The sequence below is a fragment of the Castor canadensis genome, chromosome 5, assembly GCF_047511655.1.
Source record: "Castor canadensis chromosome 5, mCasCan1.hap1v2, whole genome shotgun sequence".
Lineage (NCBI taxonomy): Eukaryota > Metazoa > Chordata > Mammalia > Rodentia > Castoridae > Castor > Castor canadensis.
The window spans coordinates 152,719,071-152,737,676 of record NC_133390.1 but is presented as its reverse complement, the minus strand read 5'-3'; the positions used below and the strand labels follow the sequence as shown (position 1 = coordinate 152,737,676).

The window sequence follows — 18,606 nt, the reverse complement described above, 5'->3', positions numbered from 1 at the left end:
CCCATTGTTTTATGTGAACTTTTTTTTTTTAGTGCTTGTATTGAACCCAGGGCCTAGCACGTTAGGCAAGTGCTCTACTAATGAGCCACACCTCCAGTCTTCCACTGTATTAAATTGTGCCCTTTTCCCAGTACTCCTGACTCTGCCTTTGCCAAAGCTGTTATTATTTGTGTGGATTCCCCTACAGTGTGTCAGGCACTAAACTGGTTTAAGAGGCATCCCTTCCTCCCTCATTTTAAAAGGCTTGGCAGAAGTAAAGTTATAAAACTCCCCAACAGCTCCTAGGGCAGACTCAGCAGGGCTCTAGGTGTAGACTGGCCATTTCCCCCAGTGCTAGGAATTTAGTTTCCTCAGGAAGTTGACTTCCCTAATAAATGCCAGGTTCATTAGTTACTAGTGCAGAAAGAGAATGGGACCACAGTCCCCAAAGCAAGGGTGGGGATGGCAATGAGAGTGAAAGAGAATAGTTATTGATGATTGCTGTGTGCCAGGTCCTAAGACTTTACCTCTGTTCACTCACTGACTCCTCCTAGTAGTCCTGTGCTAGTGTCACCCCACTTCACGAGGGAGGAAACTGAGATACCTTGCTTACTAAACCCTGGCCCCAGAATCTGCCCTGCCCTGTATCATGGTATAGATATAAAGATAACTTCTGCTGACCCAGTGACATGGGATGAGTCTGAACTTCATTGTAAGGTGGTCTGCTTTTCCTTGCCACCCTTTTGGAGATAGGCAGGAGAGGTGCACACTGGAAGCACAGTTGCAATCTCATTTGTTCCCACACTGAGCAGAGCCCTTGCTTGGGCTACCTGCTGCCAAGCAAGCTACACTTTTTACATTAAAAATGAAGAAGGATGGAAAATATGTGTTTACATTTGCATAAGTAAATCCTGAAAGAATATGAAACTAAGCCAGGTGCTGGTGGCTCATGCCTGTAATCCTAGCTACTCAGGAGGCAGAGATCAGGAGGATCGAAGTTCAAAGCCAGCCAGGGCAAATAGTTTACAAGACCCTATCTCAAAGAAAGCCATCACAAAAAAGGGCTGGTGGAGTGGCTCACGGTGTAGGTCCTGAATTCAAACCCCAGTACTGCCAAAAAAAAAAAAAAAAACCAAAGAATATGAAACTAATGAGTTTACCCTTCCAGATTGATGGGGGTGAAGGGAAAGGAAAAATTTAAATTATTTAGAAGCAAAAGCAAGCTGCTCTTTGACATGTGTCTCTTCTGTGGGTTCTCCCAAGGTCTTGCCGTGGCCAGCGCCTTGGTGGACATTTCTCAGCAGATGCCCATAGTGTACAAGGAGAAATCAGGAGCGGTGAGAAACCGGAAGCAGCAGCCCCCTGCACAGCCTGGAACCTGCATTTGATGCTGGGGCCAGAGACTCTCCCATGCATACAGGGGCATGGCCATGGCCAACCGGAGCCCTCTGCAGGGGAGGGAGCAGGCAAGGAAGTGGTGGTGCGGTTCGGGGCAGAAAACTGGAAACCTTTGACGCATCTGACTCATCTGCATGATCACAAGCTTTCTTTGACGGTTTCTCCCATCTGTGTCCAGCATCTAACCTTTTACTTTTGCATAGGAAACAATAGATTTAATTACAGGTCCAGGAATGACCCGCTGTGGCTGGAGGAGGCCAGAGTAGAGCCAGTGTAGAGCTAGGAATGATGCCCAGGTTCAGTTGTGGGAACTCTTCTTGGGACTGTCTCAACTGTAGAAAATGAAAGATGAAGTGTTTGCAAGCAGACTAAGGTCGTTAGCTCTTCAACATGGTCTTTTAAACACCAGTCAGATGCATTAACTTGTTTTCATCTGAAGCCTGCTGTCTTTTTAACAGATTCGCTGTTTACTCTCAATTTCAGCAGATATCTTGTTTCCAGAAAATAGCTTTTTTCTAGTTGATGATTAATAATGGTCCATCTCTTTTAAATCATATCAAACTAGGATACAAGGGGCTATTTTAAATGTCAAGGTCAGCAGTGTTACTTAGAATGTAAATGGATGTAATAGGTAGTTTTCTATGGCGACTTGATTTAGTCTTAGTCCATTGAAATTCTCTCTTCCTGTCTCTCTCTCTCTCTCTCTCTCTCTCTCTTTCTCCCTCTCCCTCTCCCCCTCCCTCCTTCCTTCTCTCTCTCTCACACACACACATGCACACACACACACACACACTAAGTGCCTAGACTTTAAATAGATCTAGCAATTGGAAAGTTAGTAAGCCTAAGTTTTTACATAATTGCATTCCTACATTCTTGTAAAATTTAAACGGCTACCATTGGCAGTCTGCTCTTTTTCTAGAATCTAATTTGCAGCCAGGAAAGAATTTTGTCACCCCACGGAACACTTGACCTAGCAGCAAGGACTGAGGAAATCGGAAATGAACTAACTGAAAGCACCTGTTTTTATTGTTCTGGAAAAGGACACTGTCAAGAAAGCGCAGTCCTATGTACCACCTGCCCCTGCCCAGTATCACTCTAAGCCTGATATTTGATCAGCCCTCTGGCCTCCTCCTGCTAAGGCGTCACAGATGAAGAGACTTGTCACATGTCTCCTTTGAGCAGAAAAATCGCACTGAGTACTCTTGGGATACCTGGGTCAAAGGGCAGTTCTGTGTTCCTGTAGCCTTCTCTGAACCTGTGGGTCATCGTGGGGATAGAGTGGACATCAGGAGGACAGCCCCTCTGCCCAGAGCCTTGAGAAGGACCTGGAACTGTCTGCCCTTTCTCCCCCAGGCATGTCTCAGTCCACCCATCCTCCTCCCAGACCAAGCCAGTGGCTGTGACGAGGGCAGTGAATGCTGATAAGGATGAAAAGCACATGGGAAAAATGGACAAGAACCAAATTTAAGAGGGGTGGGACAGTCCCCTGCTCTCCCACAGGGCCAGCCTGGGTATTAGGTTTCCCCATTTATGGTGCTCTGTATTCCGGCATTATGCAGCAGCCTCCCACAGTCTCTCTTCTGCTTGAAAACCTGCAACTCTGGTATTATTGGATTGGGATCATCCTCTGGACAGCAGTGCTCAAGTTTGTGAATTAGGAGAAATTAACACTCAAAAGAGTAAAAACTGCGGCATTTCACCTTTAAAAGCAGTGCCTGAAGAGGGAGTTTTTTCTCTAATACAACACTAACCCCACTCCCACGAAGAAGCTCTTGGAAAGATGTTTCCAAGAAAGTTGAACCATAAAACACTGATGCACAAACACCTCTACTGTGAGACTCACCTCTCAAAAAGCTTTTTCACATCATTGTTAAAGAGCAGACAGTTCTAGAAAAGACCCTGTGTTAGGAGCTCCCACATCCCTACCAGAACACAGCACCTGTAGAGCACCTGCAGTGGCTTGGCCCTTCCCTCCCTATAACTACCAGAAGGCATCATGGCGAAAAGAGGGAAGCCACTAGGGTCTCTCCTACAAGGAAGATACTCCTGGTTTGTTCAAAGGACCAAACTCCATTGGCCAAAGAAGTCTCTTTGCCATGGTAGTCCTTAAAATGTGCACCGTGATCCCCAGCCACCTGATTATGTCATTTTTTTTCCCCTAAAAGATAATGTTTATTTTTTAAAAGAAAGAAGCAAATGAAGTTTAATTTTGCTCCAGCAATGGAGAAACAGCTGCTTCCACCTGCTTTTCCTTTGCAGCTGACAACATGCAACTTCCTCCAGGCTCGGGGCAGACGGAGTGGCCCGGAGGAAGAGTGCGTAGCTCAGAGCCAGTTCCCAAGAGGAAGTGGGTCACCTGGTAACTTCACCTGTCACAGGAGAGCCTGTACATAAAACACTCACAAAAACATGCACTTGTACATAACTATACAGTAGTGTTCAGAATGCTCAGACATTCAGAGTGTACATAAGACAAAAAAACGTAATGTATTTTTATTAAATGTAACATCTGAGTTTCACCTGATAGGTTTCTGTGCCATATACTGGGTATCCAAGCTCTAGGAAGTCCTCTCATCAGACTCTGATTCATTCATAACAAGGCCAAGAATTACACCGCCTTGTGTTAATGTGTTCAGTTGCGTATGATATGGATTAGATAACTCAAAGACTCATCTGTCAGAATGCCTAGGAAGAGAGTAGGGCATGGTGGTGTATGCCTGTGATCCCAGCACTCAGGAAGCTGAGGCAGGAAGATCAAGTGTTCAAGGTCAGCCTGTGCTACTTAGTGAGACCCTGTCAAAAAAAGAAAAAACACCTACTAAGAGTCAGGCAGTGAGTCTGTTTACACAGCATTATGCAAAGGGACTTGGGAAGTAAGGGTCCACCACTGTTGGCTCTACAAGGTCCTTGTGAATCTTCAGCCTTTTGGTACTCTGAGGCCCAAGAGAGACTCTGAGACCAGTCACATCCTGAGACAGGTTTCTCTAGTCTTTAAGTTCAAACACTATAACCTGTGGACATCAGACTTTCCAAAAAGAGGTTCTCCAGGCTGCCTTTTTTTGTGGCTTTATCTAAAAATTTTAATGACTACTTCTGAGAACCATAATTCTTTTATACTGAAAACTGGGAATGGGGGAAGAGAGGCTCAATTGGTGAATAGCTCCATTTCCCTGTAATGATCTCACACTGGCCTCCTGTCCACCTCTTACCTCTCCCTACACAGTCTGGGGAGGGGCCTGTGATTCCCTCTGAGTGTCACCTGTAAGGAGCAAGGAGGTATATAGAAAGAAGGCAGCCCATACTCCGCTGAGCTAGCCTGGAAGAAGGCTGTTACAAATAGGAAAATACTAGAATGTCATGTGTATGTCCTGAAGTACAAGATTAGATATGCACTGGGAAATCAGGCAAATAAGAACACATTCTGGGTAGGAAAAGACATTTTGCCTACTAGTGCCCATCTTGCTCCTTTAATTTAATGAAGTATAGGGGGGTTGGGGAGGTGTTTTACTTCCTTGGGAGATGGTGTTTTCCTGAACACCTTTGATCCTTCCTTTCCTCCATGGATTCATCCATTCATTCAACAAATAGTTACTTAACACTTACTAACAAAGTTAGTAAGTAACAAGATGAAAAAGTAGCTCTTTTGAATTATAGCAAGGTCCAACGCCTCACAGCCCATCATCCTGGAGGATTCCTTGTGGGGTTTCTGTGAAAAGTGCCATCCTGAGGGCAGAACCAGAAGGGCAGAGGCCTCCTGTCCTTGGTGTGGGCCCTGGTTCCCCTGCGGAAATCTGAAATGTTTACTCTGGTGACCAACCTGTATGGTCTCCAACCATGCAGACCCCAGGACGGCTTCTGGATAGAGGCCTCACCCCTAGCAGAGCCAAGCCACGAGTTCACATGCCCAGCCTGCAGGGAGCCCTCTCTGGAGTGCAGAGGGAAACTGGCCCTTCTCTTCCAAAGGCAATAATGGAGTTGACTCTCAGTAACTGAATCTGTGCACAAAACATTCTGAATACTAGTGAAGCCTGTTTCGTTGAACTGATTCTGGCTCTTGGAAATGGTTTTGTTTTGTTGTTATTTACGGTTTCATTTGTTTGGATTCGAGCTTAGTTTGTTAATATGTATAATTCAGCGTCTGTTGCACTCGTGTAAATAAGGAGTAGGTGTTGTAAACTATGGTGTTATACATACATTTAGGACTGCGATTTTTGGAATTTTTTGTATTGTAAAATAACAGCTAATTTAAGCAAGAACAAGAAAATTAAGGGAGGTCTGTGCATTTTAAACACAAATGTGAAGCACCTGTATATAAACAGAAGTAAATACTATAATACAAACTTCCTTCTGAAATAAAAGTAGATCTGGTAAAAAAAAAATGTAGGTTTTGTTCTAAGTGTCTGATTCTAATTTTGGTTTGGTTTGGTTTATATTTACATTTTGGCCGTTAGAACCTTAAGGAAAACATAAAGCATTTTAAACATCACCAGTTTTCACACTGCCTCAGAGAAAGCTCTCGGCAGTCTCAAGGTAAAGGTGTGAAACCAGAGGTCAGGAACACTGCAGAAGCGCACATACCTCACAGCCAGCAAGGGCAGGTCCAGGTCTGAGCAGCAGGTTGTTGAATTGCCTAGCGACACTCTCCCACCAGTTATGTTCTGTTTCCAGTTGCCCCCTTCTCCTTCTCCATGTCCTCACAGACTCCCATGTCTCTTAAATTTTCAAAACCTGCTAATTCTGAGAGCCCAACCATAAAATCTGACAGGTTCGGTGAACACACAGTGTTGTCTTTGCAAGTTTTTCATCTTATCAGAAATTCAGCTCTCACAGCCACTGGCGCCTGGCTTGGTCTTGAATCTTTGGTGAGGTTATTTCCATTCAGAAAGCCACGTTTGAGTCTGGCACTGGTGGCTCACATTTGTAATCCTAGCTAGTTAGGCAGAGATTAGGAGTATCAAAGTTGGCAGCCAGCCCTGGCAAATTGTTCAAGAGATCCCTAGCTCAAAAATACTCAACATGAAAAAGGGCTGGCAGAGCGGCTCAAGTGGTACAATGCCTGCCTAGCAAGCGTGAGGCCCTGAGTTCAAACCACAGTACTATAGACGAAAGCAAAACAACCCCCGGAGTACCGTGGGAGCTGCCAGCAGTTCCTGGCAGAATAACCTGGCAGCTGCGTGTGGTGGTGCATGCCTGTAATCCCAGAACATGGGAGGGTGAGGCAGGAGTTTGTGGTCAACCTGGGCCACATACTGACTCTTAAAAAAAAAAAAAGCAAAACAAAAAACTGGCAGAGATGTTGCTGGCTGTGTTCACCAAATCTTTAAATCTACAGGTCAACATTTCCTAGCCCCTTGCAAGTTAGGCTGGGACCAAACTGGGCTATAGCCCTGGAGATAACACTCTCCAGGGAGAGTCCCATGCTCCCACGTGGGACTCTCCCTGGAGACCACGGATTAAAGGTGTTGCAGGGAACGTGGCTCTGAGTCACCACTTAGATGCAAACCACCTGATCAGCAAGAACTATGCTAGCCTTTGCATCACTGAAAGGCAAACCTTTACTGAGATTAAGACCTTTGTTACTCTCACTAATGTACAAAATAGTATCACAAGTGCAATGCAAATGTGACCCAAAACACTTGCCACTGGCTTAGTGACCAGGTGGCACACAGTGAGAAACCAAATGCAGCAGGCAGGACAGCTGAAGGTCCCTGGCAGTGATGACAAACATCTGGAAGTTTGTTACATTTGATAACTTGGATAGCAAGTCATGTCTATTAGGTTTTTAGCTTGAGGGGAAAAGTTGGAAAAAAACAGAATATGGCATGTGTTGATTGATGTTGGCTGCTTTGGGCAAGACACTGCAAGAAAGAGTTGAATGCTAGAATCAGCCAGTTTACAAGTAAAAGTAAAAGGGGTGGAGAACCTGAAGTCCAGGATCTTGTGATGGAGGAGAAGCCAAATGCTGCTAGTTTTGAAACAACAGGAGGTGCTGGTGAGCAGCAAAGAACTGTTGAGACTTGGTCTAACACAATGACTGGGCCTCATGGTAAAAATCAGATGAGGCCATGGCCTCCTCACTTGAACCTCAGGCTGAGATATGGATAAGGAAGCAAAGAATAAAACCAACATGAGAACTATCCTGGAAAGAGCCACGGGTGTAGTCCCTGCTGCCTGGGAAACAGAAAAAGTGTATAAAAACATGTATAAGTTTGTCTTGAAGTATAGCTCGGTAGTACCTTGGATGCACAAAGCCCTGGGGCCCAGTACTCCTGGAAGAAAAAAAAAAAAGCTCTCTTCATAGCATAGATACATGGGACCTCATAAAGCTAAAAAGCTTCTGTTCATCAAAAGAAATGGTCTCTAAACTGAAGAGAACACCCACAGAGTGGGAGAAAATATTTGCCAATTATACATCAGACAAAGGACTGATAACCAGAATATATAGGGAACTTAAAAAACTAAATTCTCCCAAAACTAATGAATCAATAAAGAAATGGGCAAGTGAACTAAACAGAACTTTCTCAAAAGAAGAAATTCAAAAAAGCTCTCTTCTACTCTCCATCAGCATTGTGGGCTTGCTCACACACAGCACAACAGAATTGAAGGAGCCTAGGTTCCTGGATGACTGGACCAGAGAGCTTTAACCAAAGGTAGTGGAACTAGGTATCCCTTCATACCCTGCCTAATATTGTCATTCATCTGGTCATTCAACAAGTTTTCATTGAGCACGACAGGACCAGGCATTGTGAAGGGGACAGAGGTTTTGCAGTGAACAAAACAAATTCCCTGTCCTTGAGGCAGGTGGAGTCTAGTCGTGGAGAGCATAATAAATAAACTGGCAGATGATAAATTCTGTAGAGAGTCCAAAGTCGGGTTAGAGGGTAGAAAAGGCTGGGGGGATTATAACAACACTGTGCGACTGGGGAGGGCCACTGTGACAAAGTGACAGCTGAGCGGAGAACTGAATGGAGGAGGCAGGAATATGGATGTCTGGAAGGATATCTCGGTTGGAACAGCAGGTGCAGAGGCCCTGAGGCGGCAGCATTCCAGGTCGGTACAAACACTGACAAGGCAGCCAGGGTGCCTGGAGCAAAGTGGACAGGACAGCAGTGGTAAGAGTCAAGGATGGGGCTGGGTAATGTTGGGCAATGGTTATGGGGGCAAAGCACTGCCCCCTAGTGGACGTTTTAAATAGGCGGCAACAGTGATTATCACAGTGATCAGGGGATGATACTGTGATTTAGTGGGTGAGTTTGAAGGTACACCTCCTGTGAGGTGCAAGACTGCCCCACCCAACAAGGAATTGACCTACATCCTCCAACTTTCCATATCTTGCTAAATATTTGGTTTTTTGTTTGTTTGTTTTGATTAATCTGTTCAATTTATTTCTTCTTTTCTAAAGCATTGTGTAAAATATATTAAATATAGTTGTGGATACATGGTATCAATTATAACATCTTTAAATTTTTTAAAATCTCGAGTAGTTTATAATACAATTAAATATTTCAAACAAGTTTGAAGAGCAACAAACACATCTATGTGTTTTTGAATAAATATTACTTATTCGAGTTTCTCTAAGGTATACTTTGTCATGTCTTTTTTATAAATGAATAAATTGAGGCTGGATGGGGCCACGGGGTCCCAAAGTTATATACCTAATAAGTGGGGGTAACTAAATTTGAACCCAAATATCATAAGTATACCCTTCCTTAAACTGTGCTAGACTACATACCTATTTACCTAACAAAGCAACTTTAGAACAAAAAGAAATATTAAAGTAAAAATCAGTATATTCTCTATTAATATTTAACTTTAACAAATAATTTATTTCATCCTAACATTTCTTACACTCAAATCCTCGCAGTTTATCTGTAACCCTCGAAATGGCTTGGCATCAAAATGCTTCTGGCTGTTTAGCAAGACAGGATCTTGATTATCTTTAGCTTTCTCAGGGATAGTTGTTGAATCTTCCACTTTTCTTAAACTCTGATGGTTTGACAATATCTGCTTCTATCTCAACACTGAAATGCTCCAGCTCATACCTCACCTTTTTTCCTCCTTTGTCTTCAGTTTCCTAACGACTAGGTACTATCATAGCAAAGTAAGGTCACCCTGCTATCCCTCCTAAAACTACACTTACCAACTTCAACTAACATTAGAATTATCTGCACAATCTTAATAATATTAATTACCCATCAATACTAATTTTTCAGTCTTGCCCATTCTTTTTTTTTTTTATTCATATGTGCATACAAGGCTTGGGTCATTTCTCCACCCTGTCCCCACCCCCTCCCTTACCACCCACTCCGCCCCCTCCCTCTCCCCTCTACCCCCTCAATACCCAGCAGAAACTATTTTGCCCTTATCTCTAATTTTGTTGTAGAGAGAGTATAAGCCATAATAGGAAGGAACGAGGGTTCTTGCTGAATATTTGTAAGATGAAACAAATCTGTTTCTAATTATTTTAGTATAGAAGTTAGCCTTATTTAAACACAATTTGAGAGCTGGCTTAATAATACAGTTTTTCAGCAATGCAACTGCTCTTTAAATCAAGGGAAGGCTGAACTTGTTTTTCTAAGAGCTTTACCACAATCTGCTCCTTTTGGAAAATTCTGTCACAGTAATATCATTCCTGTCATCTGAGTCCCCATCCCCCACACGCCTGTATGGGGCACAGATACATACACATACCTCCTGTGTTAAGCCAGGAAACATGCCTGGTGAGAATTTCCCTATGTCCCCAACCCAAGAAAGGGATTAGGCCATATGATCTCAATGACAGCAGGAAGTGTGCTGGACAGAGTTCAGCTCAGCTCTGCTGCTGGCACCCCTTTGTTAATTAATTGGTTTGTTTCATGGTGCTGGGGATCAAATCCAGGGCCTTGCATGTAGTAGGCAAGCATTCTACCTCTGAGCTACAATCCCAGCCCTCTTTGTAGGATCAGAACCCTTTGTAGGCCAAGCCTTCTCATTTGTTTATTTCCTCTTCCTTGAGGTTATATATTTTATCTTCTTGTGTGGGTACTTGTCTTAATTTCTCTGTTATCTCCTGCCTCAGTCTGGAGGCTCATTTGGACATGAGGTGACAGGTCCTTGACAGAGCAGCTTCATAAGACTTCCCTCAATCCAGTCTGCTTCAGGCTTGCAGCTCAGGAGGCTGGGGCCATGTCCCCGCCTCCATTTTATAGGCATGCCAGGCGCACTAGCAAGCTGCTCTCGGGCTGGGGACTGCTCCAGAAGTCCTGCACATCTGTTGGCCTTTGGAAATTTCACTGGCCAGTGTCCACACTTTCTGTGAAAATGAGCTGCTTCAGTGAGCTTGGCCAGATCTGACTCACTTGGGGAGGGTGGGAGAAAGGTTGGGCAGTGAGTGGTTTCCACATCAACTTTGCACATAGACAATGGGCTCCAAGCCAGGGAGCATTTATGAGCCGTGAAGGTTCCACCAATAAATCCATGCATGTTTCCAGCACCTGCCTTTCTGCCTTAGCCCCACCCCTGGGCACCTGCCGGCTGGGGAACCAATGTTGGCAACAGGTAAGAGGCCTGGGCACTGGGGTATAGTGCAGGGCCAGGACTGTAGTCTCACAGAGTACACACAAGAGTGACAGTTCTCTAGTAGCACATGGTAAGGCTACAGCTAGACTCAGCCTCAGGCATTTGATCAGGCTGTGCATAAACCAGGCCCTTTTTAGGTAAAGTGACAAACCAAACTAGCAGCCTTCAGCAACTCTAGTTTCCTGGTCCAGTCTTGGTGCCTTAAAACAACAGATTATTCCCACAGTTCTGGAGGTCAGAGGTCTAGAACAGAGGTACTGGCAGGGCTGTGCTCCCTCTGGAGGCTCTGGAGAAATTCAGGCTTTGCCTGCTCTAGGTTCCAGGGTGCCTGACATCCTTTAGCTTTTGCTGTATTACTCCAGTCTCTGCCTGTCCTTCCATGGCCTTTTCCTGTGTGTCTGGGTCTCTGTCTCTCTCTGCATTGTTCTATAAGGAGACACGGGATTGTGGTTAGGGCCCACTTGGATAATCCAGGATAGGTAACTCCTCTCCAGACTCATGTCACATCTTTTGCCATTCGTGGTGATACTCTTTTGCCTCTGTTCACCATAATGGGGATTAGGACATGGACATTTCTTTGGGACTACCAGTAGCCATGAATAGTCTCACTGTTTTAAATAGGTCCTGCTCTTTTCAGTGCTCCAGTATTTTGGAAGACATATGTTTCTCTAACCAAAATTCTATTTTTATTTGGAGTTGTTTAAACTCTTTTAAAAAATTATTATTTGGGGGGGGTTTAACTCAGTCTTACTTGCTAGGCAGGTGCTTTACCACTTAAGCCATGCCCCCTGCCCTTTTTTTGCTTTTAGTTGTTTTTCAGATGGGGTCTCATTTTTTGCCAAGGAGTATCCTCAGACCTTAATCCTCCCTATGCCTCCTTCATAGCTGGGATTACAGGCATATACCACCATGCCCAGTAAGGCTCTCACTTTTCTTCCAGGTTGGCCTTGAACTTCCTTTACCTCTCAAGTGGCTGGGATTACAGATGTGAGCTATCATGCCTGGCCCTCCACTTTTTTAAATGCCTACATTTCACTTTGATTATCTGAGTTGAAAATGGAACATCTAAGGAAATCATTTAGCACAGGTGTCTACTCCCATGCAGGTATAAGTGGGATTGAGACTGACTTTCACTCTGCCCAAGGGTCCCCCCGATTCCAGGTGACCCTGGTGAGCCGACATCACATCCCAGGTCACAGGAAGAGACCCATAACCCATGCTGGGCCCTTACATAAGGGTCCTGCCTAGGACAGCCCATGAATGCTGGGAAAGAACGGTGCCTTTCTCTGCTGACACTGCCAGAAGGGGAGATCATACACCTGAAGCATTGGTGGCATCCTACTAACCCCTGAACCTCCTGCTCAATCCTACTCAACATAGGGCCCATGAGCTGCAGAGAAGCTGCTGGAAAGACCAGCAGAGGCAACATCATTTGAACATCCGGAGACAGCTGTGTCTGAAGCCCAGGCCACTCAGGCACCTGCCCAAGCCAGTTTGTTACAATGGGGACAGTTCCAACTGAAGCCAGGAGCTGGCTGACAGCACCAGCATGCTGGGCCTGTGGGTTTGGTGTGAGTTGCACCGCACACACTCAGTCTCAGAGCCAGTGAATCCTACTGTGGTCATGATAGCCACAGGCCTGAGTTGCAGTGTGGTCTGTACCTAACCTCCATGCCTTGAGTCAAGGGAATTCTGAAGGAGGGAGACCAGATGGGGTAGGAGCAGGAGCTGAGTAATAAGGTGGTCTTAGTGGAGTCCAGCCTCAGTCTAGTTCCACCGACTGGCTCTGGAGCTTGAATGGCAAACAGAATTGTTGCCTGTTGAGGTCCTCGTACCCCTGCCTTGGTCAGTCCTGGCCAGGGTGGCCTCAGGAGCACAAGGTAAGCTGAGAGGCATTTCTGGGCAGTGACTCTCTAGGAAGGGGACCAGGGCCCTGGTTTAGCAGCACCATTCCCTGTCCAGAGAGTCTAAGCACCAACAGCCTTCATCTCAGCCTGATTCCAACTCCTGCCTAACCTCAACTGGGCCTAGAAAGAGGCAGCCCAGAGACATGGGAGCCTACCCTGTCAGGATGTCAGTAGTCTCCAAGCTTTTCAGGAAGCAGGAAGCTTTTTAAAATCTGATAATTAGTTTTTAAAATCTGATAATTAGCAGAAATGGAAAGAAGAGACAAAAGCAAAGCAAATCCCTGCCACTAGGACCTGAGAGTTGATTCATTCTGGCAGTTGGAAGTAAGGAGATGGAACCCAGAGAGCTTCGAGGGCCATGCAAGATCACACACACCAGCAGGGGCATACCCTGTGATCAACCCTGGTCTCTAGGTTCCCAGAACAGAGACAACATGAAGACCAGGTCAGTCTCAGTGCACATGGGTTTATTAGGCATGGTGTGCCATTGCTGGCACTGGGGGTAAACCATAGGGAAGATGGCCATGTAGCCAGAGTAGCAGCACAGCAGGCAGGGTAGGAATGGGATTTGTACTCACTCCAGCTGGTGCTCACCAAGCAGTGTACCATGGGTAGCAAGCATGCTGCTAACACCGGGCCAGGGCACAGATAGATCTACTAGTTGGTAATGGCTAAGTAAGAGGGGTGCCCTGAAAGGCTGTAGTGCTAGAAAGAGTACTGCCTGTCAGTCTGTCCAGATGCATTCCTCAGTGTGTTTCTGGCTGGGAGGCAGACACAATTTCCTAGTTCAAAAGTCCAGATGAGGTCTCTGACCTCCTCTGGGTCCCTGGGGAGGCTTTGGCTACAAAAATGGCCCTCTCCTGTTCCTACCCTGTGGGAGACCCCAATTGTCTCAAAGCCTGTGAAGAATACAACCAAGATGTTTATGGATAGGGAAACGAGAGGCTTTGCAGTGAGGCCCTCAGCCTCACTCCACGGGACGGGCACGAAGGTGTTCAGATGCAGGGGACAGGCACACACATGTCCAGAAGCACAAAGGTCTACAGAGAGGTCAAGCTAGTTTCTCTTCAGTGGGCAGTAGGCCAGAGACATAGCCTGTATCCCAGGCAGGGTGGGCAGTCTACTGTGTTGTCTGAAGTCAGGGTCGACTGTCCTAGTCAGACAGGGCCTGGAGAGCCAGGACAGGGAGGATGGCCAGCAGGAAGCTCCCCTCCAGGGGCTGCTCTTCAGAGGGCACCTTAGGGGTAGGAACAGAGTGAGGAGACTCTACCTGCACCCCCTTCCTAGGCCACTCATACTTCCATCTCAGCCTGCCTGGCATGGGAAGGTATGAGAGACAACCATGCAGAAACTGCCAGCTCACTGTCCCCTCCTAGCACCTACCTGCAGGAAGCTGTGCCCAGGGTCCTGGTGAGGGTCCAGCTGCTTCTGAAGGACTGCAGGCCACTCACTGTCAAAGGCTTGTATGGCACCATCTATAGAAGGACAGGTCCATGGAGGGACTGACTAGTAAACCCCGGCTCAGGACCCAGTTCCTTGGGGACAAACTGAGAGAATCCCTGGCATCTGCAAGGAATGGTTTCTGAGATGGAAGGTGCATGTGGAGGAATGACAGGACAAGGACGACTGTGGAAAAAGTGACTCACAAATTGTGCAGTCCTTCATCTTCACAGGGTAGGTGACAACTATCTCCCCTCACTTTATAGATGAACGCAATTCAATCCGAGGCCCCTAACTCCCAGACCACTTAGCCATTCAGTTCGCAAGAGGCAAGATCGCATGTGGGAGAGGCGGGAGCAAGTCGGGAAGGGAGTCCCCTCACAAGTGCTAGGAGTCTAGCCTTGTTTAATTCTGGGTCCTCAGAAACTTGTTTTGTCCTTGGAGATGCCAGCACTGACACCCCTAGGATTCTCATTGTGGTCTGCGATCTCCTCTGGGCATGGATTTCCTCGGGGGCAAGACGACAGCGGTGGGGGGTGCGGTGTGTGGAGAGGGGTGGTACCGCCTCAAAGAGCCTCGATTTCCTTCCCTCTAAAATGGGTTCCCACAACTGCCCCCACCCGGGCCCCTCACCCAAGCAGCGGTTCCGTGTAAAGAGCCCCAGGAAGGTTTCACACTCTTCGCGCCTGTTTCCGCTGGCTCCACAGTCGCACCAGGGCGCCACGCGCGCGCTCGCATTGTCCATGTAGTTTGGGGTGATGACGGTACCTGCAGAGACCCCGAAGGCGGGGTAATCCACCCAACCTGACGGAAGCACCCTCTAGAGAGCCCCCACCCGTGCCCAGATCCCTGCTGTGTGTACCCACGAGGCCTGCGTACGCACGCAGGCAGCGGGGTCCCTGGCCCAGCAGGCAGCCGTCGGGGGCGCTGGGGGCGGGCGCGCAGGAAGCTTGGTAGGCCAGGAGGCGAGGCCTGCAAGGCGGTGGGAGGGCGGTGAGCAGACAGTGGCCCCGCCCCTCACCCATCGCCCCGCCCCTTCCCGCGCCCCGCCCCTTCCTACGTGCACCTGCAGACCACGCTGCGCTCGCAGGCATCCAAGGGCGCGAGGCAGGAGGGCGGTGCCAGCCGGGGTCCGGAGAAGGCGCAGGCGGGCACGAAAGTCTGACGCCGGCGCTCGGCGCATGCGGGGTCCGCGCAAGGGCAGAAAAGCAACGCGTGGGTGAGCGCGGGCGGCCCACGGGCGAAGAAGCGGCGCAGGGCGCGGTGACAGCGGGCGCGGGGACAGCCCCCCGACGCGGCCCGGCTCAGGCATTGCGCCACGTACTCGGTTCGCAGCTGCTGACATCGCGCGTCTGCTGTACACGCCTCCGCCGCGTCCAAGCAGCGGTTCCTTTCTGCGGAGCTCGCCGACCCTGGTTGGGGGGCGGGCAGGCTGCAGTCCTCCGTGTGCCCTACGAGGCACGCTTCACCCCGACTCCGCCTTTGGAAGTTGGGGGGGGCGCCCAAAACTCGAGGGCCGACAGGGCGTGGCCGATTGTTAATGACCGGACCTCGTTCGCGGGAATGGGCAGCCGCAGGTTCTGGGGGTGTCCGCACACGTCCAGGAAGGAGGCTAGGCTCAACCTTCCCCAGTAACTGTGACCCCGCCACCGCCATCCCCAGACCACATGCATCCAAGAGAGGTTCGCAAGGCTCCTCCCACCCTGACCGGAAACAGTAAGGCTTACCAGAGACCCAGCTTAATGGAAGCTATCGCAAATGGCAATGAAGACAGTTGGCCACTCCTAGTCTTCTCTTCTTGGTACACTGGGATACCAGGCCTTTCTTCATCGCTTTTTCCTTCCCCACATGGAGACCCTTTGGGTGGGCCTATAGGTTTCTAGTTCTCCCTCCTTCCTGGCCTGTGCACCTTCTCCTGCTCCTGCACAATTGTCTTCCCCATCCCGAGTCCTTCCAGAATCTCCCTCGCGGGTCTATAACTCATCCTGTCCCAGGTGGACTCGAGCTTCCTTGGCCCCTCCAACCTCCACTAACAAGCGGAAGGTAATTCCCCACAAGGACTCTGGTCATTGGGGAGCACATTTAGGCCTGACTTTCGGATGTGGATTTGGAGAAGTTCCTGATGGCAGGACACAAGGTTTTGTCCTGAGACTCAGGATGAGGGTTCATCAGTAGTTTCAGTGAAGGTGTGGCTAAATGACTGGTGAACACCCCTCCCCCAGTGGGGGTAGAGAGGCTGCCTGGACAGTGGAGTCACACATCAGAGGTCTAGATAGGAGGTCGAGCTGTGCCCACACATGCCATGGGCTACATCTAAATCCAACCAAGCCAGGGTATCGGACAGTTAGGACTTGGCAGCCCCTTCCTAAACCCTGGGTCCCCTAAACCCCTTCCAAAACCAGGCTAACCTACCCCATCCCGGCCCCTTCCTGAGACTAGAAGTCTTCCCGGCACCCCAGCCTGAGAAAAGTGCCCAGCCTGGCCCCTCATCCATCTTGGTGTGTGTGGGTCTGTGCATGGGGGTCTCCTGCCTCAGGGCTGGAAGCAGGGTCCCTCTCTGGTAACAACTGGCCATCTCTTTCTTTCTGGGCTGTGGATAGGATGGCAGGGATCGTAGTGATACTTGCTGTGGTTCCAGTACACTCAGCTCTGCAGAAAGGCCAAACCCATGCTGAGGGGTTGGAGTGAGTGGAGGAGGCAGAAGAAAGAGCAGGAGCCCTCCTCTCCCTCCTGGAGCCTTTCTCTCTCAGCCTGGCTGGGCACATTGCCAGGCCTCAGCCACACACAACAGCACCTAGTGTTCACCTAAGGTTTTGGGCCCACCTGCTCCTTTGCTTACTTGTCTCCCCTACCAGGAGCACCCTTGCCTCCTCTCCTTTCTCAAGACAGTGCATCTCAGTTCCCAAGTTCCCTGCCTTAAACCTTTACCAGATTCCATTCTCCACTGCACCCCATAAAGTGAGCCCTCCCTGTGATGCCCCAGGTAGAGGAGGGGAAGTCCTAGAAGGTGGAACAGCAGATGCCAGGGCTAAAGATACTGGGCGGAGTCATCCTGAATTTCAAAGACTAGGTGTGGAGAGCTGGGGCTGGGGAAGGTTAAGACAGTTGAGGAAGAGGGAACAATAGGGAAAGGAAAATTCCTGGGCCAGAGGTACCAAGGTTGGGAACTGGGAGACAGATGGCTCCACTGGGCCCGAAGATGGTATGCAAGGCATATGCAACACCAATGCCAAGCACAGGCCTCTTGTGGACACCCCTTCCTGCATTCCAGCTTTTCCCTAAATCCCCTCTTGCCCTCTCTCCTTGTTCCCGAAGAGCAGAGACAGACAGGCCGGAGTAGAGGGAGGAGACATGTACTCACCCAGTAGCAGCAGTAGCAGCGTGGACCCCAAACAGCAGGCCATGCCAGGTGGTAAACAGAGAAGGCCGGTGGGAGACAGAGCCCCAATTGGACAGGTGCCTCTTCTCACTCAGAAGCACAGAGGTCACCCAGGTGCCTGTGCTGCCACTTGTACTCCCGTAGGGAGGAGTCTTTGCAGCAGGAATGACATCCGGCCCTCTCCACTTGTCCCCTTGCCAGCCTGTGCCTTTAGGAAAGCCAGCCATGAAATGTGTGCCTAGGTGGACCCAGTGCACTAGCCCCACATCCACACCCAGCAATAGCTACACAGCAGCCCCAGGAGACCTTGTCGCTCATGTGCTGCTAGTAACTAGGAAGTCACGTGGAGTTTTTCCTTTCTTTATAATTCTGTTAACTAATTTTACACTTAAAACAGGCCCTGTCTGGGAGTTGGGAAGGGGGAGGATGTAGGGAAAGGGTGTAGGGACATGAATGTGGTAGAAATACTATGTAATCATGTATGAGAATGAAAAAATGAGACCTGCTGAACCTGTTCCAGGAATGGGAGGAGGAAGAATGATGGAGGAGGTGAACTCAGCTATGATCTATTATAAGAACGTTGGTAAATGTCACAATATACCCCCAATACAACGCTAATTTTTTAAAAGAAGATTTTAAAAAGTCAAAAAACATTAGTGTTCCCCCTTACACCGTTCAGCTTTCCCAAACGTTAGCATCTTAGAAAATCACAGTACAAGTACTACAACTAGGAAATTAACATTGCTACAATACCATTAGCTAAACCATAGACCGTTTTTTGAATGTCCCTGGTTTTTCTACTAACACCGTCTTTCTGTTCCAAGAGCCAGTCCAGGACCCCACATTGCACTTAGTTATCTTGTCACGTCTCCTTGTAGCCTCCCATCTGGTGGTTGCAAAGTGTTCCCTCACCCAGATGCTTCGGAAGAATCCCAGTCATTTTAC

At 48.2% G+C, this 18,606-nt stretch overlaps 2 protein-coding genes across 3 annotated transcripts in view; one reads left to right on the top strand and one right to left on the bottom strand.

Annotated features, from left to right (window-relative positions):
- Atrn (attractin) overlaps positions 1–7,695 on the top strand; it is a 122,981-nt gene extending 115,286 nt beyond the window's left edge. The window contains exon 29 of one of the 2 annotated variants that reach the window (XM_074074427.1): positions 1,243–7,695. In XM_074074427.1, coding sequence (XP_073930528.1) covers positions 1,243–1,654 — 412 coding nt within the window. In that variant the 3' untranslated portion in view covers positions 1,655–7,695. The remainder of the gene's footprint in view (positions 1–1,242) is intronic. The other variant, XM_020176564.2, reaches the window with a different exon arrangement.
- Positions 7,696–13,293: 5,598 nt separating this feature from the next.
- On the bottom strand, positions 13,294–17,686 carry Gfra4 (GDNF family receptor alpha 4). Its single transcript, XM_020176562.2, has 6 exons — positions 17,644–17,686; positions 15,349–15,694; positions 15,145–15,254; positions 14,916–15,050; positions 14,226–14,317; positions 13,294–14,079 (listed from the first exon to the last, which is right to left on the bottom strand). The coding sequence occupies exons 1-6, from the start codon at positions 17,684–17,686 to the stop codon at positions 13,996–13,998; spliced, it is 810 nt and encodes a 269-aa protein (XP_020032151.1). The 3' UTR covers positions 13,294–13,995.
- Positions 17,687–18,606: the final 920 nt, after the last annotated feature.

Coding starts and splice junctions, on each gene's coding strand:
- Gfra4 (XM_020176562.2), bottom strand. CDS start 17,686: ATGGCCTGCTGTTTGGGGTCCACGCTGCTACTGCTGCTACTGG. Junction 14,318..14,915: donor TACACGGAACCGCTGCTTGG/GTGAGGGGCCCG, acceptor GTCCTTCTATAG/ATGGTGCCATACAAGCCTTT. Junction 14,080..14,225: donor CTGGGCACAGCTTCCTGCAG/GTAGGTGCTAGG, acceptor CCTACCCCTAAG/GTGCCCTCTGAAGAGCAGCC.